The 27768-nt window shown below is 40.7% G+C and overlaps 1 protein-coding gene across 1 annotated transcript in view; it reads right to left on the bottom strand.

The window, feature by feature from the left end:
• chl1b (cell adhesion molecule L1-like b) overlaps positions 1-27768 on the bottom strand; it is a 65566-nt gene that overhangs the window by 9407 nt on the left and 28391 nt on the right. The window contains 23 exon segments of the mRNA XM_038696734.1: positions 794-973; positions 5777-5839; positions 5842-5898; positions 6031-6235; positions 6493-6608; positions 7740-7962; positions 8758-8828; positions 9040-9237; positions 9571-9672; positions 10033-10157; positions 10280-10445; positions 10520-10686; positions 10965-11076; positions 12030-12170; positions 13207-13338; positions 13739-13920; positions 14075-14186; positions 14680-14850; positions 16020-16142; positions 16708-16898; positions 17094-17202; positions 18311-18328; positions 19841-20032. Of these exon segments, the coding sequence (XP_038552662.1) occupies positions 794-973; positions 5777-5839; positions 5842-5898; positions 6031-6235; positions 6493-6608; positions 7740-7962; positions 8758-8828; positions 9040-9237; positions 9571-9672; positions 10033-10157; positions 10280-10445; positions 10520-10686; positions 10965-11076; positions 12030-12170; positions 13207-13338; positions 13739-13920; positions 14075-14186; positions 14680-14850; positions 16020-16142; positions 16708-16898; positions 17094-17202; positions 18311-18328; positions 19841-19940 (3064 nt within the window). The 5' untranslated portion in view covers positions 19941-20032.

The raw sequence follows: 27768 nt of genomic DNA, 5'->3' as shown, positions 1-27768 counted from the left end.
TCGCATATTCAACACCAGTGTTGCCACATTAAGTTGAGCTTTTGTTTTTGCACAACTCAACTTGAATGACACACTAAATTTATTTGGGTCGTATTTGTATAAAGAATGCCACCCAATTATTTATGCCGACAGTATCTGTTGCTGCGGCCCATTCTTACTGACACTCGGGGGAATCCAAGTACAGCTTCTTGTTTCATTTCCCGTCCAATCATTCATACCACTGCCACAGAAGCTGGACTTGAGTTTGAGCCAGCTGAAGTATGGCGTGCAATCCTCAACAATGATATGTAATTGAACAGAAAAGATTACATGTTAGAAGCCGGCTCATTATGATTACTTACCCACCGGCTCTTTCATGACTACACAATTCAGTATCAAAACCTTCAGTTTCCCTCCTGCTCAAAGCAATTTAGTTTCTTAGCTGATTGTTTCAAAGCTCACACTCTCCGTCCAATCAATAAGCACTTGCTCCCTCATGACAGTGACGAATGAAAACCTCTACCACACCCATATGAAATTGTTTATCCACAAAAATTACCTCCATGGAGATATGAAAAGCTTGGCTGCCCAGACATATATCATATTCCACTAGTTCAATGCCATTTTGAAAAAGTGAAATGGCTTTGTCACCTCCTCCACTTAGCTTGTAGTCTGCCCAGCCCAGTTCTGCACCTCAAAGCTCGTCTGCGTTCTCATCGTCTTTACCAGGAAGCATCACACTCCTCACATTCCCACAAGCTTATCCACACATACACCACCTAATCGATTGATTTCCGAACCCTCCATCACTCACTTGTTTCCAGGGTGGTGGTGCACTCCTCGCTGACAACAGGCCCACAGCCCACCGTGGTGCAGGAGCGCAGGTAGAACTTGTATTTGCTCACAGGCTCCAAGTCACGCAGGACCCACTTGGTGGTATCGGGGTTGCTGATGTCTACCGTCTGCAGTGGCCCAACTTCCTCTGTGTCATTGACTAGATGTAAAAAAAATAAAAATAAATACAAAAGGGTTAATGCTTTGGATAACAATCCACAAATATTTTGTATTAAGGGGTATCGTACAGGAACCTAAAGCATGAGGTACAGGGAGTTAGGGGGTGAGACATTTCGGACACCTACTATGACTTTATAATGACATTGAAGTGTGAAACAAGGAACATTTTACAGTGCATATACCCCGTCTTCCACTGTAAAAAGAGAGCTTTCTCACTATTTCTCATTTCTTTGTCCTGATGGTATTGTACTGTCACTGAAAGCTCGTACTAGCTCCTAGCTCATACCCTGTAACTAAATTGTAAATATATTGAACAGGGAAAAGCAGGGACTCGATCCTGTACACACACTGTAATAAGGGAACTTTAGCCTATGTTTTTTAACTCCTTGTCATTAAAGAGTCACTTGACATTAAGTCTTCATGATGCATGTACAGTCCTGGTCCTGTTTTATAGTGTTTATTGCAATAGAAGTTATCCTTATTTTTCCAGAATAAATCCAATAATTCTGTCCACTTAACCTACCAAAAAACTGGGAAAACTCTATCACATACCACGGGACACGTCCTCAGCGAGTATTATGATGCAATGTCACGTTTACCCCCGCTTCCACACCCCACCTCCTGACATTCAAAGACTGATATTTTTATTGTGCCAGAGGGAGATCTGTTTTCACAGCCAGTACAACATAGAAGCATACAGATATAGACAATACACAAGATTTTCAGGTATACATTCATACAGCTCACAAAAGCGCCAGTGGGGCACTTTGTTCGGGCTGCTTTGGCAGAAGGGACAAAACTCCTGCTGAAGCTATCCTCCATTTTAAAGTCCTGTATCCCCGACCAGATGGCAGTAATGTGAAGTGTTGATTCAGGTGTTGATCACTGTCACTACGTGTCTCGTGGCTCTGTGGTTTGTGTCTCAGAGACCCGGAGGTCTGAAGGCAGATGATCCTTTGAGGTAGCATGTGTGATGCAGGTAAGGTTGTTTTTGTTGACAGTAGGTCCCTTAGCTCCACCCCTATCTCATACCCTGTACCTACACTGTAAATATATTATAAAGGAGGGATGGTTTCATTTTACACACTGCATTACCCGTACAAACATCTTAATAAGTGAGAATAACTTGACATTAAATCTTCATGAGTTAGCAAATTGCATATACAGTCCTGGTCCCATTTTATAGTGTTCATTGCAATAGACATTATATTTCTTTTTCTAGAATAAATCCAATAATTCTGTCCACTTATCCCCCCAAAAACTGTGAAAAAACTATCACATAACATGGGACACATAGAAGCCAAAACAGTGTGTTGCTCTTTAAGGTGAAAGTTTTCAATTCCTTGTCCAGAGATTTTGTAGTGGTAGCTGTAAAGGCAACAGTAGCTCCCTTAGCTCCTACCCTCTACGTACATTGTAATTACACTGACAATGGGATGAACAACTGCCAGCTTTATTTTACAGTCCACATACCCAGTGTTTACACTGTAATAAGGGAGCTTTCTCCCACATTTTCAGTTATTTGTCCTGATGGTATTACACTGTCACCAGGAGGTAACAGCCGTTTGCTCAGCTGGAATTACTCATGCATGCTTTTCAAACAAAGATGATAAAAACAGAAAGAAACTTGACTTGTGATTTGTAGGTGATGAATAACTTGCTACACTTTTCTTTATGCTGCATGTTGTCCAATACATTTTAATAAACTTTGTGTCAGTGTGACAAAGAGAGCTTTGGCGTCGGCTTCTTTATCATTGATATGATGATATGACAAACCATTAAAGCTGTTCTACTCTAACACCCGTTTTTATTGTCCGGTGAATTTCAACGTGTTTCACAAATTACTTTTATATTTAACTACTTTAGATACAGCTATCAAGGAACACCCTTCTTTCTTCCAGTTTGTTCCAGTACTCCATTTTTAAAACCATTAAATACCTGCATTCTTGTGAAATGTTCTACCACTCCCTATATTCAGAATAATATAATCACAATAAATGTCAAATCTTTAGTAAAAAATGACTAAATAGCGTTTTGGACTAAAAAATATTTAGTCCAAAACGCATTATTATAACAATAATAACACGTGGACTGCTGTTGCACCATTTTATATTAGCCTAACTAAACGAAACTTCCATGTCCTGTTACATTTACATTAATTCATTTAGCTTTTATCCAAAGCGACTTACAATTCCTATACATGTCAGAGGTTGCACGCCTCTGGAGCAACTAGGGTTAAGCGCCTGAGAACTTTAAGCCCTGAAATTATGTTTTACTTACTTATGACTACTGTACATTGCAACACAAGATGTTTAACTAAAATATTAAAATTGACAATTGCAAGACATTTCAGCAAACGTCACTTTTGACTTTGGCTTAATACCCCTTTAAAATGTTTTTTTTATTTTTTTTATTTAAGACACACACACACACACACACACTGATTTTTGTCCTGCACATTTACAACTAGAAATAATTTGTGTGTCTCTGTCTACATTGTGATGAGTTTTCATTTTTCACTACGTAAAGCAGCTCCGCAGGTGGGGATGTGGCATTTATGTTCTTTGTAGCAAAAACAAACACAGCAGGTGCTGAGGTGACCTTTACTGTGAGAGAGGTGCTACCTCTCTCTGGTAGGAGGCAACAGAAACAATGACAAAAATGTATTGGTCTGCTTCTCTTTTTGCCTTGGACACTGCCCACTGTTATCAGACTTCACGAGTAGTTTTTTTTTGTTTTGTCTCTAGGGATAAAAACAGTCAATTTTTGGTAAATTATGCAATCCAGGCTGTTACAGAGAAAGTGCATAAGAACCATGTTTCTACCCTGTGGATGGATACATTCTCACTTATCCGGAAACACTCAGGCCTGACAGCTGGTGCACATGATCCTATGGAGTGAACTGGCTGAAGGCTACAGACTTTGGCTCTTATGACTTCAGTCAACAATATTTCCAAATATCTTTCAGTCCTACTGGGCCAAATATGGTTGGCCTTGAGTAGGGTGAAACAGGCCAAGCTCAGCAACACTGAAATCTGAGAATGACCCGACAGTTAGTATGAGTCCAGCTCAAATGGGAGGAAAAACTGAATGCATTGAAACCAAGGTCATTTTTAACTCCCACTCGTAGAGATATTTCAGATCGGTGGAGGGCAAACTTCACTTGGTCCACTCTTGATTAGCAGCTCTACAACAACACAGTAGCTACAGTAACTTCAAATGTAGAATAGGTTTGCGTGTTCAAAAATAAATGTGCTGATAAAGTAATTGCAGATAAACATAAGTATTTATTGTTTAATTTAAACTGTAGTGCAAATGTAAACTGGCTACTCTGCCACATAGCAAAAAATAATGCAACGTGTATAACAATAAAGTGTTCTGAACAAATAGGGAATATTTGAAACGACAGAATGGATCGGGTGTGAGCGCTTCACTTTAGTGACACACTTATCTTTGCCTTGTCAAGTGGTGTGACTAGCTTCCTGAGAGCAGACTAGTAGTTGTTAGTCTGTAGTGGTCCCCTCTGCCGCAGGCTTTAGAGTGGGTTAGCTGCTGTTTAGGGCAGTGTGATCATGCCACCCACTCAATGGGGAGGGGAACTTAAGGATACATTCACCCTTTACATTTGGGAATTGATTTAGTAATTTAGAAACGAATAGTGACAAAAGCTTTCTGTGAACAGCTATTAGTATCACTACAATGTACTGTTAAAGATAAAAACCTCTATTGCGTCCACATCTACTGGACATATTCCTCCACGTCTATCAATGGGCCAGTGTAAACTCACTGGTACAGTGATCAAATGTGGTTTCAAAAGGCCTTTCTGTGAAACCTGTGAGATGTGAAGCTATCAAAGACTGCTGTAAAGACGGGCGTTGCGCCCCACCCCTTAAAAAAAGAACACTTGAGATTCCCTTTGTGTCGCTGATGATACCCTGACAGCTGGCTACATTATCCTCAACATTTCGCACATGACTTCCTTCAAGGACACTTCAAAAAAGTCACACTTCAAAGAGTCTATCAGCTTTATTGCTATGGCACAATGAAAACATCCTCTCCTGAAATACTGTATGACACTTGGCCCTCTTGTGCAGCCGCAAAATCAAACTCGGTTAGCCGGGACATGTGGCACCAAGATGCTGTCGGAAGTTACTCATTGGCTTTGTTATGACTTTTGTTTAAGGACAGCAAAGTGTGTGTACATGTGGGATGTGTTCAGTGATGGCATCCCCCGGGACTGTGAGCTATGGTGAAGATGTCCCCTGCGGACATAATGGGGGTCAGTAAAACTTGACCTTAACAGACTGTGACACAGCGGCCTTGGTCAGCACTAGCTGAGGCATGATCATGACATGCAGGCCAACAGACATCACCCTGACATGTTTCCTATGCACACTCATTATGGCTCCGGCCCCATTAAAGCAGCACAATGATTTTCCTTTTCTTGCTGTGGATCATTTACCGTGTCTTGGTAAAAGAAGCGACTACATACATACAACTGTATGTTCATTGGTACATAGAATATGTGGGTAGAGAATTTTCTTTTAAACATAGTGAGGCTGTTCAGGTCTCTGATATGAAGTCTCTGTTTGAAATATATGGCCTGTGTGTTATGGTATATACTTAATTTTCATTTTTTGTAAGAAAATACAAGCTTAAAAGGAACAGAAGGATGTTAAAACTGTTAAACACAAGGATAAAACTATATATCCTTGTGGCAACAAGGGCATCACCATTATTTCTGAGTAAGTTAAGTATAAGCATTGAGCATATGGATACGTACTGAGCTGATACTCGAGGAGGTACCCGGTGAGAATCCCATTAGGCTCCAGTGGCGGGGCCCAATCAGAGAGACAGTGTGCTTCTGTACATCTGTGACCCTGAAAACAGGATTTTTTTCGGGGACTGTGGGGGCAAAGAAGGTAATACACACAGTAAGCAGTTGAATTGTGCAACCCAGTTTCCTTGGCTATTATTAGTTTTTCCCTTCAGTAGTTGTGAATCAATACACCCCATGCTGTTTTTCCACAATCCTACCTCCCTCTGGGGTTTTGAAGTTGACGGGATGGCTGCCAGGGCCGTTGCCCCGCCCGTTAAAGGTCATGACGATGAGGCTGTACTCGGAGAAGGGCGTAAGTCCCGGTACCGCGGCGTGATTCCTGTCACCAGGGAATGTTAGTGTGTGTTTATCTCCGTGGCTTTTTTTTGAGTCTGTCAGACTACGCAGACGCCACCAGTTTATCTACATCAGGAAAGAGACACACACATCCTCAGCAGCAGCTGCAAGACATCAAACCTTGTACGTCATACATATGTATATGTGTGAGAGAATACGGAATGAGTTCTTGTGTTTGTTTTCTGGTGGTCTGTGCAGGAAAACATTGAACTGGTCAAATAAAGGAGACAGAGTGGGCTGAGAGAAGCAAGCGTTAAGAGCTAGGTCAGGGCCATTCCTTTTAAGCTGTGTCTAAAAGCAAAGGTCTGTTTTTGAGGTATTACCCTGTAGCCTCCCAGATGTCCATGTAACTTGTCCTTGTGTACACGCATCCAGCTAACCTTGACCACTGTGCTGTTCAGCACCTCCACAGCTACATCATCAGGCGCAGCAGAGGGAACTGCAAAGGCAAATGCACATTGGAATCTACAGTAAGATCAAAGTAAGTCAAGGAAAAACAGAGCAGCGTGGAAAGACTTGCCACAATAATAAAAGGGTTTGTGTTATCCTGTAAACAACTACAAGATAATTGACCAAAAGAACAAAGGACATAAAATACCACAAATAATACACAATTAGCTACATTAAGTGATCATCTATTTACAGGAACACCTATTAGGGACTGATATCAGTGGACTCTACCTACACTCACAAAAGCTAATTTATCAACAAGGGGAAGAGTCATGACCTGAGGTGACTTCCTCGGGGCAAGTCCAGAAGAAAGCTGAACACAGGAAATACAGTAAACTTCTATACAGACTGCTTTTATCTTGAGAAGCTGTAACTGCTACAGTAGTAGTAAGCGTGAAACTGAAAGTAAAACTCTAAAACAGTCTAATTAAGTCTAAAATATTTCAACAAAATTAGAAAGCTTCTAAATAAATAATTTTACACAGTCCACCTGAATACTGCAGCTGAAAATATCAAAGGGGGATTCTGCATAAATTCACATAATTATGCTAAAGCTACACTGGCTAGCTTTGGTATATATTAGCACTTTGCCAGTAAGAGTTGACTGGAAAGTTTGTGAACTTCAATACCCAGAAACCATGCCCTTTTAGGTCTGTAAACTCCAGACGCATAATTAGTTTTATCCACCAGGACTATCTGTACTCTCATTTCCTGAAAATAGCAACAAGAAAAGACGAGCAAATATTCAGCAGTCTTGCTTTCACTCAATGGTGCAGTTGCTTTCCAGGAAACACTTTGTATTTTAATTTGATTTGATAGCTGAATAGCTGAGCCTATCAGTGGCAAAAACAAGCTCTTTATTGGACGTACTTTGACGAGGCCCGTCCAGGGTTATATTGCAGCTCTGTTGTTCTGCTGCCAACTGCAGCACACTCGCTCAATACTGGACCATTTTCAAAAAATGTTGTCCCAGATAGTGTACAGTAATGTACAGGTACTGATGTGTTTTTCAATGAGGTTTTATTGTTGTGACTGTTTCATGGTTAACATGAAGTTTTTGTGTAACTGTTGTTCTAACTTTACATAAAATCACATCAGGTCATCAAAGTTCACTACTCACAGTCCTCCCCTGAGTAGCCAGTGACTATCTTGGGTTCGGGGGCCCAGCCCTGATGGTTCCTGGCTTGGATCTTGATCTCATAGGGCACGAAGGTAGGAGTGTTCTTCACCACAAATGAGTGTCTTTTCACCATGTGTTCCTTCCAGCTGTCCTCCACATCCTGTCTCCTGTAACTTACTTTATACTCCAGACCTGGGCCATTATGCTCAATGGGTAACAAGGGCTGAATAATATAAGGAAAAGAAAGAAAAAATAAAAGGGAATAACAATGGCGCAAAGGGTTTCAGACTTTCACAGTTGCATAAGACACTTCTTGTATTTCACCACTCAATGTCACTGCTTTTGTGGGATTAAAATGACAAGCTAGCCCAGTGAACTGTGCTTGGAAAACTGGCAGTGTTTTATCCTGCTATCTAATAAAACAATGGAACAATTGACCTGGTCTAGCAGCATGGCTCTTCTTTGATATAGGGCTTTCTAAGACATCATAGATGAAAAGATTTATCTCCTCAGACATTGGACCATGAGAAATAGAATGAGATACCATTATCCACAAAAGCAAATCATTAACGGTATGGGAGCTCATGAATCCAGGATTCTGGGCTACGTTACCATGACAGGGCAACCAGATAATGAGTGAAGAAGAGATTTATCTTTCTACAATAAAGCTGAATATATTACTGTATGAGTTAGAAGAAAGTGTTTTTTGTCATAGCTCTCCTTGCTCTTTCTAATCAAAGTAAAGGAGCAGCTTTCAATGGACACTCATTCCAAGTGATCCCAGAAAATGGCTTTCTAAAGATCTGAACCATATAATGAAATATCAAAAGTGGGCCATTTCTATATTCCTATTGGTAATTGCATATGAATCATTTATACAATTTTTGTATGTTCTCTTAAAAATAATCTTTTGACTTCCAAACTGAAGCAGATGGGAATAATTCACTATGTAAAGGTAGCCAACATTACAGAATTTTTACAGTAAGAGGATAATAAAAGACCAAACTTTTTTTCTTACCGCCCAGTTGATATCCATTTCATGTGGAAAATGACCTTCGATTTTGATATTTTCAGGGTTCTTGTCAGGGGCTGTAGAAAAGAAGGAATATAGATTTTGTCGACATTGTTAGTGGAAGAAACCTCTGGTGAAATAGGCACACAAGAGAGCAGATTTTCAACAAAAATGGAATCAATTATGTAGCAGGTCTGAGTATTTTATAGTTCACAGAGCAGCAGCGTTGGCAGCCTGGAGGACCTTATCAAAAAGTATCATAAACAATGAAAGGAGGATGCCTCAAACCTGCTGGTGGGGTTTTGTATCTCTCTGTGGGCTCGCTGGGAGGACCCCTCCCCACAGTATTGACACCAGACACACGGAAGCGATAGTCAACGTGACCATGGAGCTTCAGGACGGCCGAGTTGTGGTTCCCAGGTACTCGGAGCAGCTCCTTCCAGTTTCCCGGCTCCCACTGGCTTTCCTCATACTCGATAATAAACTCTGTTGACAGGCAGAAAGACAATCAGAGCGGCCCCTCACTGCTATGATTCATGCCAAAGGAATGCTTATCTAACCACCAGCTGTGCAGCAAACTCCTCAAACCCTGCTCTGAGCTTGTGTATTCCTCAGGGAGACAAATAATAGTAATTCATGCTTGGATGAATCAATAATAGATTCATATTGTACAAGATGGTATCAAACAAATCTATTTACATGCAGAATGATGCCCAAAAGTGTGTATGTCATGTTAATACCGTTCACTGCGAGAGACACTGATTCAGTATTTACTGTAATGTATGTACTGACACCTGTATACACAGATGCTCCTTTTACCTGTGGTTGAGCTGTTGTGCTCATCCCCAGGGACCCATTTCAGATTCACACTTCTGCTCTTGTGATCAGACAGTGCCAGGAACTCAGGTGCATCAGGGACATCTGAAAACCATCACAATAACATGGCATTGGAAAATCATAGACACATCCATCTCTGCAGCAAAAAAGGATAAGGGAACAACTGTCTAATCAAATCATCCGGAGAGCCAGAGGATGTGGAACGACCTGCATCGCTGCTTAGGCTGCCACTATTTCTTCTAGACTTTACGATGTCAACAATATCTCAAAAGGCCGATTGTCAGACACAGCACAGCACTAATAAAGGCATGGTCTGCATGTTCATGCTCTGCTTTGGCTTCCTGACACATTGATCCGTTTATAAATGCGTCATACATTAATGCAGCACTCAGGGTCTCTGATCCTTTGGCCTGGAGCAGAAATATTGTTCATTTGTTAGCTCACCTAACACCATGAGCAGCGCGGAGGCCGTGTGTTGGTCCACTGGAGTTCTTGCCACACATGTGTACACACCCTGGTCCCTGTGGCTTACATTGATAATCTGAAGAATACCATCCTCCACAAAGTATCTGTTGACAGGAAGATGGAGACACAATATTGATTGATGAAACTGAAAAGTAAAATGACTTTCCAGCTGGAATAAAGTCTGCAATGCTGTAAAAAAAAAAAAAAAAAAAAATCAGTATCCTACCTTGAATTCTCAGTGTCATTGAGGGCTATCTCCATATCATCTTTTTCCCATAGGAGCTCAAAGTCGTTGCTGAAGGACTTGTCGTACTCTGCAAGGCATGAGAGCTGGGCTGTGGTACCTATTAGGACCTGCAGGTCCTCCGGGGCCACCACTATTCTTGTGGGATCTTCAATGGAAACAACCGTATTAGTCAAATTTCAAGGACTGACTGCCACTGCAAACACAGGTAAAACTGTTTACCATTCACATAGAGCATGGCTTCGATGGCAGACGATCCCTCTGTGTTTTTCGCTAAACATGTGTACTGCCCAATGTTGTCTTTCTCTACGCTGTAGATCTCCAGCGAGCCATTATCGTGAACGGTAAACCTCGGTCCCTCTATGGATTTAGAGGAGTCGTCTTTGCTCCTGGAAAACATTCAGAACAAACGCCAAAGTCTAAAAGTCGTCTCAGGTCAAACAAAATATGATCACAGCAGCAGTTTAAATGGATAAACACTGCACTGTGGCAGAAAAGAAGAGCTAAAAGTTGCTGAACAGAACAACAGTCTTACTTTGGCGTGTTTTAAAGAAACGGGTTACCAATAAAGAAACACGCTGCATACAGAAGGACTCTTTGCATCAACCAGTTGAGATCTACTGCTCTCTGCTGGTGTATGGGAGACAGGAACAAACTGCACACTTACCAAGTGATTGTAGAAGGAGGAGAGCTGAAGACCTTGCAGTGCATCATCACTCCCTTCCCTTCTACAGCAGAGTAATCCTCCCCCTCCTTGGTCAAAATCATGGGGGCCAGATCTGTAAAGACCATGCAGCAGACACTTATCATCAATATACAACTGATAGAAAAGCAGAGGATGCCCTTATACGGATATTCCACCATGGATGTACCTAGGTGTGGCCCTTAACTACTGTACTTTTAGGACTTTTAGGCAGTAAAAACACCACTGAGCAATATAGGGTTTGCAGTTTAGCAGTTTTAAAACCAGACAAAAAAGGAAGGAATGAGGCATTCAGTTAAATGAGGCGACAACACTGTTGCCTTCCCTGTGCGTTAATTGTAGGCTCCTTTGTGTCAAAAAATGATCCAGCTGTCAGGCTGTCAGAAATGTGGCAATGTGAAAATTAAATCAAAGAAGACAACAATAGAATAATGAGTGAGCCGAGCGTGTGCACCTTATCAGTTGTAGCCAAAGCCTCCCATTAAAATGGCCTGTCTCTCCTAATTGTTTACAAAGACAGCAGCTGGGACTTAACATTCAGAGACTGTCCAGCTGTATTAACTCCTGTGTCACAGAGACACAAACTTCCCACGCTTGTGCAGAGCAACAGAAAAGCAACGTTCTGTCTTTTCATTTTTTATCTGCACTTGTAAAACCTCCACATGTTTGTCTTATGGCCCTGGAATCAGTATGGAATTGAGGGAGAACTTGTTAGCATACAAATAGCAGGGAACCGGGCTTGTTGCTCCACAGGGAGAACCACTAGCCAGAATGAAGGAGTACAGCTTGTAGACAGCCCTCCTTCCCTGTGCTCCTCAGTGCTTTATGGACACATGGCAACATCAGTGCCAGTTCTCTAGCTTGACACATCAGTCAGCAGTATCCCAGTGACTCAGTGCAAGGTCTCACACTTACTCACAAACCCTTTTTTCTGAGTTTGTGTTTGTAGCATGCGCTTGATAAAAACGTGATGGTGGAACTGAACTGATGAAAACAGTGGCTCACAGAACTAAAAACTGTTGTACTTACTCATAATCATGATGTTTGCATTGGACAGAAGGGTTCCATGTCTGTTGGAAGCCTCGCACTGATAGACTGCACTGTCACTGGCTTTAGCCTTTTGTAAAACAATGGTATCACCTAACACCTTCCTGTTGGCTGCAGGGGCCCCTGTAACAGACCAAAGATACATTCAGTAAACACAAAGGTTTTAGATCATTACCATTCATGCTGCAACACTGCATGTGGATTGGAAACTGCTGGTCTACTGCCACCCCATTCCCTGCATCAACCTGGCTATTTCCCAGCCTCCCTCCTGATCATCCTGTCTCTTCAGTTCTCCCCCGACAGTTTGTAATAACATTTTGAATTCACAACAATCTAAATTGATTATTTATCTTGGTTGGTTAACGGTCCACCTACAGCGTCCGAATCGAACGTTGCAGTTCTAAGTTGTCTGCTATACTGTAAACTATATTTCATCCCCTCTCACAGTCTGAAACGTTTCAACCTTAGTGCTGAGGCTATTACTCCATATCAAAGAGTACTCCTCAGATTTTGCTCTGCACTACTATAGCACTGTCAGACTCGCGATGGATAGTTTTAATAAAAAAGATCTAAATCTTTGCAGCAGGACAAAAGATAACATCATTTTTATTCCACGCATTCTTCTTCTTTGTCAAAAGCTGACGCCTATTTTACCCACAATGCAACTCAAGCACTGACAGTTTGGTCAGGGATTCGGGTGTGTTATGCTAGTAGTAGCCAATGCAGCCTCCACCAGAAATGAGAGGCGGACTACAAAGGTCCGCCAAGCTCACTTCTTTCTAACTTCACACCCACATATTTTTATTTTATTTTTAAACTTAGCCCTAGCCGACACTGACTCCCTCTGGAGCCACAAATGGTTTTATACAACTCTTTTTAAATATGCAGTAGTACTCCTCAAGACCTATAAACAGACTTTCAACTTTGTCTTTAATAAAACATGCTAAAAGTAATTTTCCTTTCATAATTTGACCACAAAATCTACACTCTCTCCCCATGTTATATGCTATGTAATATATTATATATATTTTAAAAAAGACAAGAAATGCAAGGCTAAACAACATTTAGCCTTCTTGTTCATTTGAAATAGTCCAGCCGTCAGGGCTGGGTCTCAGAAGGAAGATTTTAAATAGTGAAGTGAGTCTGCTGTGCGACTGACCGTGCAGAGGTATCCCGTTCACACTCCATGTTATAGTCGGCTGAGGAGTCCCGCTGGCAGAGCACCTGATGAGCACATCCGAGCCAATCATACTGAGCTGACTCTCAGGCTCAGACACCCACTCTGGAGGCTCTGGGAAGACACAGTCAGCATGGTATAATCAAACTGATGCGTGTCATTCTAAGAACTACTCTCAGCATACACAGAGTGGACACAATCACAGCTATGCAATATATTTTATTCAATTCAAGAGTCCTGCCGGAATGAAAGCTACATTTAATGGACTACCCAAGACAGATAGACTGTGGCATTTCTGTGCAGAATGAGTACTTTAAATAGTTTCTTTAAGTACATTTAGCTGATAATACTAGGATAGGATCTACGTACTTCTTTCATCAGTGAACTTAATCTTACTCGTTTATAGAGCTACTAATTCTGATCTACACATTTTTATAAGTGAAGGATCTGTCTATCATTGAAATGACAACTTAAATGATCTCAAATAAGTAACTTCACAGCACGCTGGAGTTACCTTCTACTGTCACTGTGAAGTAATGTACAGCTTCTCCAAGTGTGTTTTTTGCCTTGCACATGTACTTCCCGCTGTCTTCCTGTTCAACTACTGGCACAATCAGCAATTTCCCATGATTCTCCAGCTTTGCTCTAATGGGAAGTTGATGGCCCATCTTCACCCACTCAACCTGCGGAGTTGGACTAACAGAAAGGGGAAAAAGAGTGAATATATAGATGAAATCAATTTTTTAAAGCCAGTCAGTTTTACATTCACGTCAGATTTGGTTTGTTTTTGGACAAAACAATCCTGAATTGTGAAAGAAACTCAAGGTATTAGAAGTGCAGCATTACTTACAATCCCTCAGCAATACACTCCAATTTCAAGTCCTCTCCTTTGACCAGCTGTGTCTCTGATCTGTCACCAGAGGGAGTCAGAAGAGCAGGTCTTCTCTCAAGGATTGCATTAGCTATGGAAGAACAGCAGAGAATTAGACATTACGACATCTAACCTAGTTTCCCAAAGGCTATTGTATGTATTTTTTATACATTTATATTCACACACCTGCCTTGCGCACACTGCGATTTATAGATAATGCATAGCACAAGGGTGTTTTACTCTTAAAACTTCAAACTTACCAGTTTCAGGACTCATGTCACTTTTTTCTGAAATGGAGATGGATGAGAGAAAAAAACTCAAAAACACAATGAACATGAGGACAGCGTGGAAACATCATGGCAAACATCACCAAGATCAAAACCACAACTCAAAACCAAGGAGATGCACGTAAACAAGACAGCGTGACACTTGGATGGCGTTTGAAGTGTAGCTATGAATGTGGACATCAATGAACATTCATTGGAAGAGATGAGCGCTCTGAAAACATTTCAAAGTTTGCATCATGCTGACTTGAGAGGAAAACAGCACTTGAGTGAAAGCAAAGAGGCTGGAGAGACACCTACTCGTCTTGACGATGACAGACATAGCAGTCTTCTGAACGATGGTCCGTATTCTTGGGAAGGCGGCAAAGCAGCAGTAGTCTCTCCTGCTGTCCTTCTCCTCCGCATGAGAGAAGTAAAGGTCTCCGTTCAGGCCCATAGACACCCTCTCATCCTGTTCTATGTGCTGAAGATCTGTGCACAGAAGGGGATCATTTTACGATAGTCTAAAATATCTGACCTTCTTTTTAACGCCACAATAGTTATATTAATAGCTAAGTTATTAGTCTTGGCCTTTAAATGTTAAAATAGTGTCTACTTTGAGCCCTTTGTCACATGGTTCACAAATCCAACAATGTTTTCCCCATCCACACTTGTAATATATGGTAGTTTCACTTAAATAACAGTTGAACAAAAAAGTCAAATGATCCAATAAAGAAAAAGGCAAAGAAAAATCCTAACAAAATTAATTTGGTGTAGCTTTGATATAGTTGTTGTTTTCTTTCATACCCCATTAATGATCTCACGGCACTTACGTTTCATCTTGTGGATCACAAGGTTGGAAATCACTGGACTACACTATCTCTGTGTATATAAAAAGGTAAAACTTAAAACTATACTAAAACTAAAACTATATATTTTCTCAATTAATCTATTAGTTGTCTGGTCCAGAAAATGTCAGAAAATGATGAAAAATGTAGATCAGTCCGAGATGACGTCACTCAAATGTCTTGTTTTGTCCATAACCCAAAGATATTCAGTTTATTGTCATAAAGAAGCAGAGAAACCAGAAAATATTCACATTTAAGAAGCTGGCATCAGAATTTTTAAACTTATTTTCTGAAAAAAAATTACTCAAAACGATTAATCAATTATGAAAATAGTTGGCTATTAATTTAATTGTTAACAACTAATCACTGAATCGACTAATCGTTGACACAGGGGACATTTTTTAGCAGAAAGGGTACTTTTACTTTGATACTTTATGTACACTTTGCTGGTAATACACCTGTACTTTAAGTAAGATTTTTAATGAAGGACTTAGTTGTAATGGAGTTTTGTTATGCTCTTACTTTTATTTAAGTATAATATCTAAATGCTTCTTCCACCACTGCCGGCTTTTGGCATTTGGAAAAAAACCTATTCCACACTGTATCATATATACATTATATTTTAGTTTGTTCATTAAAGCTGTAAGATGTTTAAGAGTAAAAATATTCAAAGACTTGTTATGTTATCCGCATTTCCACAGAATCCAGACATATTTAGTGGTTGCTACAACTGAGTTCTGTGGGTCTAAACAATTTAACGATATATCGTTAAAATATGTTTAAATTTGTACTAAATTAGGAGGCATCACTTACTGATAGTCATCCAGTAGATCTGCAGAGGAGGGATTCCTTTAGGTGGGTCACATTTTAAAGTAAAAGCTTGGCCTTCCTCCACCACAACAGGCTCAAGTGTCTCTTTAGGAAACTTTGGAACATCTAGAAACAAGTCAGAACCTACAGTGAGTAAATGAAGCCAGACATGAATGAATACAACACATTATGCAGTTCTCTTCCTCTCCAGAAGATGGCAGTAATGTCATTCATGAATTTAGTGGGAGGCACAGCATGTGTTTTCTGAGCTCTGATTGAATTCTATGAGCTTTTTTCCCCAGTTCTTGGCCTGCAATAACAAAACAGACATCACTACTACTATTGTCTGTGGCTTGTCACGACTGCTGAGTGGTTGAAGCCTAGCCAAATACAGTCGAAGTCCCAGATGGAGTGGATTTTCTTTTTACAGTGCTTGGGAACAAAATGAACAATGTAGAGAAGGAAATGATGGAGAGGCAGGATCACATTCGATGCATTTTCCAATACAGACCTATACATGAGATGCTGCGAGAGGTGGAGCATTCGGGAGTCTCAATGACTTTCTGCCACGACCAATACAATGAAAAGCTCACAATGGAGAGGTGCAGTCATTACACAGGACTGCTGGCCCTGAATCACTTTGAAAGCAATGTAACAGAGCACCCCACACACACAGATGTACGTTACTCACGGGGCACAATGAACTCAATCTCCTTCGATATGGCGGTGCCCATTTTGTTTGAGGCGTAACAGCGATAGGTTCCCTGGTACTCTGTAAGGTTCCCATTATTGGGTATCACAAAGGTCCCAGAATTCTCCTCTTTCATCAGCCGGGGGTCTAGAAAGGGGTCGAATTCCTGGCCATTCTTCGTCCATCTGAATCTACATAAAGAAAGCCAGTATTAAAATGTCAAGTCCTTCAGCTAAGACCGCAGCATGCTCATCTTCCAAAGTTCTAAACCAAAGCACCCCATGTTGATGGCAAATTGTTGTTGTTGTTGTTGTTATTGATGTCTGTCTGGCTGCTAACAAGTTTCCCCTCCTCCCATCTGAAGCAACGCAAGGCTCGGTACTCACTCTGGCTCGGGGTTCCCTTTGGCTTCACACGTCATGGGGAAGCTCTCATCAAAAGGCAAGGCGATGAGAGAGCTGGGCGACTGCGCTGTGATGGTGGGCAGCTGCTCAACTGGGCAACAAACAAACAAGCGTGAGAATGTGAGAAACACAACACAGGCCTAATACAGAGCTCCATTCAGAAGTTTCACATCTGAAACATGATTCTAAGGCAGTGGATCCCAACCATTGTGGATTGTGACTCCTTCAAACAAAGCAAAGTCTACTTCTGACCCCTCATCACAGGTTATATGGCCTTAGTGAGGGACTGTGCAAAAATTTAGTGTGGAAAAATGCTGTAAAGTAAGAAAGCTTTCAAAAAAAAGCTTCCAAAGTAAGTGAACAGAAAGAAAGTTAAATCAAATCAATATCTGGGGTGACCACCCTTTATCTTCATAAGAGCATTCATTCTCCTAGGTACCCTTGTCAGGGATTTTGTAGTCATATTGTTATGTATGGTTCAACAATTATACCAAACAGGTGCTAATGACACTTTTGCGCAGTAGTGTACCTGTTCAACTCACAAGTAGTTTTTATTTCTCACATTATTCAACAGAAAATATTGGCAAAACTTTACTCAAACATGTATTATGTAAACCAAGAAATTCCCCATGCACAGCAACAACAGTCAGGTGCTAGTAGATAGCAGGATAAGACTATGAAAAATCAAAAACAAGCTACCGCACACTGATATGACTTTACTGCATTTATTGTGAGCATCGCGCTTCTTCAGGCAACGAGCTTTTCACTACGTGAGCCTGAAGAAGCAATGGGCGAAAGTTGCTCACAATAAATGCAGTAAAGACATATCAGTGTGCGGCATTTTCATGTATTATGTAGAGTTGTGATGTATGATATAGAGTGAGTCATTTTGTTAGATTGCTTTTATTCTGCCAGAAAATTTGGCCTTGGTCTCATTTGGCCTTGAAATGAAAAACACAACACAATGAGTGTTAGTTGTACTGAGTGACTAATTGCAAAGGAAAATGAGGACATGCCATGAGTCCTAGAAGCTAGAATACCAGCATTATGGAGGCATGCCTGATGACACATGAGATTTAGATCCAACACATATGGCTGTAAGTAAAGCTGCTGCTGTGCTCAACTGCGAGCCAGGAGCTTAACAGATGAGAGCCGAGGATGTCACTAATACTAGCTACAGTATGGCAGAGTGAACTTACTGTTTACATGACCCAAAACTACAAAATCCATGGCAGCCGGGGGGAAATAAACAAAACAAAAACAGTCAGCAGTTAGGGAATAATCCCTTCATGTCACAAGCATTCTCTATATAAACCCTTATAAACACACAAGAGTAATGCCAAGCAAAAGACTGCATTAAAACGATATTCTGACATCAGTCCAAAAATGCTTTTGCCTTGAACTGTTCTTTATCAAGCCCTTAAGAGATATTTCTGAATAATTTAGAGGGAGAGGTTTGATATGCGTTTCCAAGGAAACTGGGATACACGCATATCTAACTCAAAAGAAACAAGAAACCTGACTCAAACAAGATAATAGCTGTAAATATATTCCATTCACAGAATGCTAGACTGTAACGGTTCTCTGTGCTATGATATATTAGCATCTGAATTAATCACACTATAAAAGCACCTCAAGGTAAACCAAGGACAAGTTCTCTGCAGATGCTCATCAACAATTAGAAGACTCTTTATATGTAACATTTCCTTGTTTTGCTTCATCAACAACTGTCTTGAAATAGCTTATAATGGGAAATTAATAAGTGCCAAGTGTCAATTATGTCAAAATCCAGCTGATTCATGCTGATTTTTAAACTGCAAAACATCAATTTATCTTTATATAAATGCAAACATTTTAGTACTTTCAGGTTAAAATAGCTAGTTTTCATTTTCATAGCCATTTCAGAACCTAGAAACATGAGGTCTTCTGACTTGAGTCACTGGAAATGATGATTTGAATTAATGTGCTGTTTTCTGTTCACTGAACTAGTCTAATTTGGTTTCTTAACAAACAAGATCAGCATATTATCAAACATCCCAGCATGCATTGTTTGAGGGTTAAACTTGTCTAGAATCATGAAAAGAAACTGATTTTTTCACATACATCTAAAAGCATAACTCCATCTATCCAGATGGTTTTGAAAAGAAACTGATTTTTTCACATACATCTAAAAGCATAACTCCATCTATCCAGATGGTTTTGGTTTTATTTACTCAGATTTTGTGATATCATGCTCTGAGATTTATGCCTCCACTGTAACATAATGGAAGTGAATGGAATTTTGTTTGTGGTGCTAACAGCCTTCACAGTTTACACTGAAAAACTCAACAGCAAAAACAATGTCCCTGGTTCTCTGGATATTTAACAAAATTGTGTCCAAAATTTACTTTTAAGATTAAAATATGGGTAAATATTGGCTGGCCAGGAGGCCGGTAAATAATCTCTGCCTCCCTAAATCACTAGCTCAGCTACAACAGAAACCTTTTCAAAAGGCCATGAATGCTTTCTAATAAGTGTCACGGCTCCAGCGTGGACAGAGTGACTGACAGCAGCTGCACATGGTTGGTTAGCTCTGGCTACCAGCTCAATATGGCTGCTCTTGCTATACTGAGCAGTGGTCAGTTTGTGTCATTAAGTCACTTTGTAATTTGAGTGAACCGCCCCTTTATCTATAGCAGCAGCAATAAAACAAATGTGTACTCTCTTGCATTGTACAAATCAGTACTCACCTTCCAGGGGGATGTCAATTGCTGTAGTCACATGAAAGGCACAAATACAGGTGATCGCGCCCAGCACGGCGACAAATCCCAGGCTCCTCTGCAACCTCATGGTTTCACCGTAAATCTTCGATGTCCTCAAGAAACAAAGTGCTCTCCCCTACCTTCTCAGTTCATTTCTCTGGCACGCTGAAGATGCCGTACCTGTGAAAGCAGCACAGACAGAGAAGGCCCCATGAATCCACCCACGCGCTGGCAGACAGAAAGGCAAACCCCAAACATAACAAATCCCCCGTGACTGGGAGCCCGACTGCTCTCTGCTCAGCCAGGCATAACCAGGCACAACACACATTTTCATTTGCATCAACAGGGACTCTGTTCTGCACTAGTTCAAATTTTGCTGTGACAAAGGAATATTCACATTAAAGCCTCCTATCATCCCCTTCCCCTGGGACTCAAATTGTTTTGTAGTTTGATGTCTGTGAAAGTGTGCAGTAGAAAGTGTATTTTTCATGCGACACAGGAAATATATAATTATAAAAATAAACAAATGAAGGAGCCTGTGAATGTATTAATGAATGGCAGATGTTCAGAATTACTGAAAGCAAAGCATTTATTCTAAAACTAAGCAAAGAATGAGAATAAGAATCAAATAAGAATACCAAATTACCAGATACTGTTCAGCCGATTTAATCACTGCGCTGTTCTGATCTGTGCCTGCATGTTTGTGATAACAATGACGCAAAGAGATTAACAATGCAGCTACACGTTTATCTAATATTGTAGCAAATGTTGCTGCCTAAGGGGTTGTTAAGGCCCTTTCAGATAGGAAGCAATTTGTGCTGCTTTTGCTGCTGGTTCAGCGCAGTTCAACTACTGACCGCAGCGTGAACGCTCGCCCGGCCGACGGTGCGCTGCGCTGTGCTCCACGCAGCAGCAAGCCGCCCTGGCGCGGTGCAAGCCATTGAAAATAATGGCATAATAATAATAATCGTTGTGGTGTGTCTGAAAGTCCCATTAGGCATAAATAGCAGAGTCTGGACTATAATGAGCACATGATCAGTCCAGAGTGCAGGAGGATGAAAATGAGCAAAGTATGGGAATTTTAGTGTCTGTAGCAGTGCTTTGTAAACCCTCTGGAGTGTCAGTTCATTAGCCTTCCTCGTGTTGGCTGTCACCCAGCTCGGTAGGTCATGCTGGACTAATTAGCTGAACTAACACGCACCATAACAGAAAGAGAAATACCAGCAAAACATTAGAGTTTAAGAGAAATGTGTAATCATAAGGCTGTTGCTCTACAGGGAGTCTGCTGGTGTTCATGTAAAACAGAAGTGGTTTAACATGCAATGAGGATCACACTGAACAATGCTAGATTCCAGCTCTGGCTATTTCTTGCTGTCTTAAAGGGGACCTATTATGCTCATTTGTAGCTAGATCATTTTATTCTGGGATTCCACTAGAGTAGCTTTTGCATGATTCGCAGTTCAAAAAATCCAAAGAAAACAAACATGGCACCGCCTTCTCCTCTTGCCAGCGCGCTCGACAGCATCTGGCCGCTACGGTAACTTAGCTATACAATGGCAATGAACAATGTGACGAGAATTAAGTTGGAAAAATGATAGACAGCGCTGGACTGTTTCTGAGCACTGGGCTGATTCACTGATTACTGTACAAAAACACACAACTCTGATAACACGTAAAACGCATAATGTTTACCTCATTATCTGACACTTTGGTCACGTTTAATTTGAACATCAAACACTGTAACATTAAATATATGACAGAAAATAAGGGAAAACATTAACTCCACTTTAACAAATCCAATAGAAAACACTGAGGTCAAACTCTTGTTCAAGAGATGTAATTGAATAATTGACCAGGGAACAAAAGAATCGATTTCATTCATTGGGTGCGGGTCTGTTTGCACTCTGAACCTTTTAACCATACTTCATGGTAATGGTATTAACTCTGTCTGAGACTCAATACTGGCTTTCTGACCCAACTTGTGACCCCTGCCCCCACTCACCTACAGCATCACTAACAGGTTTTGAGACTGAGTTTGCTATACATAATATGCACCCACCCCACTCAATCACAATTCAGGCCTATTGACTTTATTTCCAACTGAAGATTGGTGACTAAGAGTAATAAGTAATCCAGAAAAATGCCTTAGGCCCCTTTGTTTCAGTCTTTTCCCGGCACATTGATTTATGTTGCTAAACACAGATTAAAATCAAAAAGTAAGGGCCTTGAGCTAATTGGCTTTTCCTTTGTGTTTGTAAGATTGGCCTGGTTAAGAGGAGTGGGAGGGGGGTTATAATACCCACAAGACAAGTTTTCCCATTGTTCTATTGTGCTGGCCAAAATCTTTACCAACCTAACACCACCTTAGATGGATTACACTTTGTTCACACTGTGCTTGATCATTTGCCTTCTGATTTAATTTGTTCTCCCCTCGTTAAACATTTATTGAGAACCAGCTCGGCCATCTGGTTGAGGGAGGTCCGCTGTGAGTGTGGATGTCTATATTGAAGTCATAGGGTATGGTGCCTATTGGACCTATATGGTGCACATGAGAGGGGCCCCCCTCAAGCTCGTCTGATTTACAGGCCACAGGCTGTCCTTAATCCCCGCCCCTTTCAGCAGCGATCACACCAGCCTGAGATTGATGAAGCTGGCAGGAGGTTAAAAGCTGCTCACTGTGGGAAGGCCAATATGAACCCTAACCCTAACTTAGCCAAGGCTCTGAGGGGACAGACGCTCTGCGGTGGAGGGAGCATGGAGAAGGAACTGAAGAGATGTGGGCCAAGTAAAATCTGCCTTTGTAATTTAAAGCTCTCTCTGAGTGACAGATGTAGAGCACACTGACAAACTTTCTCCTAGTCTACAAGACCAAATCACTTTCTAATGTAGACCAATTTGATAACAAAGCCATTGTAACCTAATTCTTCCCATCATCATTAATTCATCACAATAAACATTTAATTCAAACTTCAGACTGCAACCATTTAGTCGCATTTAATCGACAGTGTTACAAAATGTTGTACTAGGAGCAAAAGTGCTGTGAGATAACTTCTGTTATGAATTGGCACTAAATAAATAAAATAATTTGAAGCGAATCGTGCAACTTGTAAATACACACCCCATTTTTAGTTTTTAAAATCATCATCGTTTTGCCGTGTGAAACACCAGGAGGCAGCGAGAATTGGTGTGTGTTTGTCTGTTGCAGCTGAAGCCGTGAGACAGAAGACAGCAGGGATTAGATAAGCAAGGTATTTCTGTAAATTGTCTATTCATTTCCAAAGCGTTTATCAGTAATGCATTTAGGATGGAAAATACATGAAGGTGTTGCATTTAGGGATGGGTATTGAGTAACAGTATCGAGTAGTATCGAAATGTCTCCAGTCAAACCAGGACTTCAATCGATACTTTTTGTAAACAGATTGCGGCAAAAAATGACTTGTATGGTTTTGTTTGGTTATGGATTCTCTTTTCCTCTGTTTGTTTCTTTAGACTCTAAAGTAGTTTACTAGGAGGTTTGCGACTCACCACTAAAGGAGCACCCGCAGAGATCTTTCAATTCAGTTTATTAATCGGAAGTTAACAACATAATTCTCAGTGATTGACTTTCAACAAACGTATGAAAAATTTTACTTAAATTTGTTTTCCACAACTCATGTGATCACTAAACTGTTTCACTCCTACTCTATCATTCAAATCCTCCCCCCAAAAAACAAAAAAAACTCCTAAGCTGTAGTCTTTCCTCTGAGGATGACCTAATTAGGATGAGGAGCGATCTCATACAATTTCCCAATATTATTATATAACAGGTTTTTGAAAAAAGAAATAGATCTCGTTCCTTGTCCATAACAACAACAAAAATTGCAAGGTATTGAATGAAGTACTTTATTGGTATCGGTATCACTTAAATTTTGGGAGCACCAGTGCTGCTAGTGGAAAAAGTTAGTCTGGAGGCCTGGAGCTCCATGCTGAATTTAAAGCTTCACCTTTGAGCTGGCTGATTTGGCAGCCCATACGGCTGTTCAGAGATTAAGTTTTTCCTCTCTGCTCTTTCAAATGTGAAATAGACTAGATTGTATTCTGACCTCTGGCAATGGTCCGCACTGTCCATATCCTACTACAAACTTAGCAATGAACTTAATTTATTATTAAAATATTAGTAGCAAGAGCAAAAACAGAAACAAGATGCTAACGTTCTAGTTTGTTCCAGACGTGTTTCTCTCTAATTGCTGGTGTTTGAGCATGAAGGCGCTTGCTCCCTGCACACTTTACTGGATGGTGGTGGTTCAGGTGATAAATGTAGTGTGTGGTATTTGTTGGCACAGATTTTTGGCTTAGTTAACACTATACACATCACTTATCTGTTTAATGTCTTTTGTAGCGTAGCCCCCTTTAGTACTCTCTGATCCAGTGTGAAACTGGGCTTTACGTAGTCAAAGTATCACACCACTTGTATCTTGTTGCCTTGGTTTTAACGGTTTTTGACATTTAAGAGGTAGGCTATTGGTTTCTCCTGTTTATATCACCCAGTCCTACTTCACTTGAGTTCTCTTGTAAGTGTGTTGGGTCCAAGAATATTTCTTTCCTCAAACTATTGTTTTCTGTATCTCAGATAAGTGTGCAGTTTCCACTGACTTTGGCACAGTTCTACAGTACAACTGGCAGGATCTGTCTGTTTCTTGACACCGTAACTCTGACACATAAACACACTTACAAATATCTAAAAAGAATCACACACTTTAAGGATGATGGGAGTAAGATTTCAAAGAAGAAAGTACCACGACAACAAGTTGTTTCCTGGAGCATTCTCCACACTTGTGGGTGTGTTGTTTAGTAACGGGGTGGGGTCCAAGGCCAACCATTCAAAGTTCACTACAGTAGGGTCTTGAGCTGGCACCATCTGCTTCTTTCTCACACAAAGACAGCAGGCAGAGAAGTGTGGGCCTACTGTAGTTTATTGTCAAGCCTGTAATAGGATTAAGCAGATCCTCGTCTTGTCAGGCTGGATTAAAATATTCTCTTCACTAAAGACCTGAGACGGAAAGACAGCAGCTCCTCTCGCAGTCCTGATAATGCCTCCACACTGATTCCCATTTGATCATTCAAGAACAATTAAAACAAAGGCAGAGCTGATTAACACTAAGCAAGGCAATTGACTCCAGTTGCCTCTGATGTGTGTAATGACTGCACAGTTTTTTCTGTTCTCGTTTTATTCTTTTTGTCTAATCAATTGCTCGTTTAGCTTGCAAATCTGACACGCTGTCGAGCTCTCTGTGAAAAACAAAGCCTGGAACTTTTTTTATGTAAAATTAATTTTCCTCTGTGTTCGGTGATGCTGTTTATCCTCTTTGTTCTTTTGAAATTGAAATAGATTGTGTTCTGACCTTTAACAATGATTCGCACTTTCCGGGATTCTACTACAACCTTAGCCATGCAATGCATTTATTATTAAAATATTAGTTGAGAAAAAACAGAAATAAGGGTAAATTAGATTAGGAAGCGGGAGCAATATCAGATAATATGCTTGTCAAATTGAGATTTGGCTCGATTTTACTGCACTTCAGAAAACATGACAGTTCAATTATCCCACCATTAATATTTCAGGGGTCTGTTACCTTAGCAGGATTTGGGGACTGGAGGCTATAGCTGGGCAGAGGAGTGACAGGAGAAGAATGAGCGAGGCTGAGGGTGGAGGAATGAGAAGAGGCTCTCAAGTGTGGAGGAATGAGGCTCAGCTGGAGAAAGATACAGAGCGGCTGCCCTGGTCAGCTGTGGAGTTTGTGACCCCAGTGATCTATATGAACATATAATGAAGAATGACCCCCAATAACCTACATGAACTCTCCCCACCAGGGAGGGAATGGGATACACCATGCATAACCTGCAGTGACCCTGGAGGCCTTATGCAACTACCTAGCCAACAGTACTACAGCAGGATAATAATGTCCCCAGCTGGGATTTTACATCCTGGAACAAGTGAATATATGATGCAGTTCATTTAAAAAAAAGAGAACTGAAGAGGTATTCCAACCACTAAAGGCTTTCATCTCGTTAGTGATGTGGATTTTTCTAAAAGCTGTCAATTCAAAGAGCATGAAGCCTCTATCTAGTTGTTCTTTTGTGTTTCTGAAGCTGTTTGGCTCCGTGAAATAAGTTCTGCTCAGAATATTCAGAAAAACATGAATGTAAATGAATAAAACCTGACGTAATAATAATAATAACGATAATAATAATAATAATGCATTACATTTATATAGCTCTTTATCAAGGAAACTCAAAGCGCTTCACAGTGAAGTGGGGGGGACGCACCTCAACCACCACCCTGTAGTATCTCACTATAGAAGCTATCTATTATTTTTGCATTGGGATTATGCCTTTCAATTCTAGTCTGTTGCCGCATGTGGATGCTGAATGAAAACACTTAATCTGATCAACCAGAGCATGTCACATGAGATGACAATAAATCACACTGAATGTTTGTGCTATGTAGACTAAAACTACACAAACGATGCTGTCAGAATCCTTACTTTGAACCTGTTAATATGTTTAAAGCAAAAGAAAAGGTTTCAAAAAGTGCACTGCACCTGTGTGCACCACAGCTTACAGCTTTTTTTTTTCATTCTCCCTCTGATCTGTTCTCTTTGAAGTCCCACAGGAGTGCGCCTTGCCCAGGACAATAATTACATTAGTGTGTGATCCTCGCTGAGTAGCCGGCAGAGAGATGAATTCACAAGTTGGACTGCCGGGACTGGAATATTATTTTGTGTGAACTAACACAGCGTGCTCCTCTCCACATTCATTCACTCTGTCTGACTGATGCTGGCAATTTCCCCAGACGAAACTGTGCCACAGCAAGACATGATCGATGGCTCTTATATCCCAAATCCTTACCTCCATCAGACCCCGAAGCAATTTATTTCTGCCAACAACCAAGAATTTCTGATGTCCCTACAGCACACAGAGCAGCAGCAAAAACACATTTTTAAAGAAATACCTTTGCTGCTTCATCCATTTTTTAATCCCTTGGTACATACATACATGCGTACAGTGAAAATCATAATTTCAGCCTGTGAAATGAGAGGTTCTCTGATGATCAGCATTTTGAATTTCCTGTTCCGTGCTTGAGCATCTGGACAGTGTTGCTCCGGGTAAGCTGTTTGACACAGCTGTCGGATATGCGGCCCAGTTCCTGTGCCTCTCTATCACTTAATAGGGTTGAGCTGAGGTCGTGTTGAGACAAATCAAATGGAATGAGCTCAAGACGAGGCAGAATCTCACTATTCACGCCGGAAGCTCACAGTCAACAGACACAACAACAATAAACTCATCCTAATAGGTCAGGTAATCTACTACTGAGTCTAATGGTGTTTTTCTTAAAAATCTAATATAACTGTGAATCACAGCAATTTTAAAGCTATTGTTGAGAGTCATTTCTAGAATCAAGTGTCAGTGACTCAAAAGATGCTTATAAAGTTGCATCACATGCTACCACGTTACACTCATTTAGCTGGGTGAACTCAACTGTCTTGCAATAAATCCTTGAAAGGTTCTAATGTTCCTTTTTCTGTAGAAACTGTTCTTGAGAGGTTTCAACTGTATGGTTGTTTTGGAGGCTGCAGTTTGAGGTGCTGTTGAATTGTATTGTGTTATTCTGACAGGTGTTTCTATTATTTTGCCCACCCACTGTATATGAACAGTTCAACAGCAGCACAAACCTCAAAAGCCTCCAAAATGACCATGCAGTTGAATTTCTCTGAAACAGTTACAACAGTATCTGAACATTATAATTCTTCATTTTAGGCGTGGGAATCTCAGGGTTCAATGCAATTCCGGTTCATGCGATGATAAAATTATTACTGACGGATCTTGATGCGTCACAGTTTTATTATATATATAGATATTTTTTTTGTCATCGTGTG

The sequence above is a fragment of the Micropterus salmoides genome, unplaced genomic scaffold (assembly GCF_014851395.1).
Source record: "Micropterus salmoides isolate LMB-PRFRI ecotype aquatic unplaced genomic scaffold, ASM1485139v1 Ms_hic_scaffold_4, whole genome shotgun sequence".
Lineage (NCBI taxonomy): Eukaryota > Metazoa > Chordata > Actinopteri > Centrarchiformes > Centrarchidae > Micropterus > Micropterus salmoides.
The sequence above is the reverse complement of the archived record's forward strand: the minus strand, read 5'-3'. Positions and strand labels throughout refer to the sequence as shown.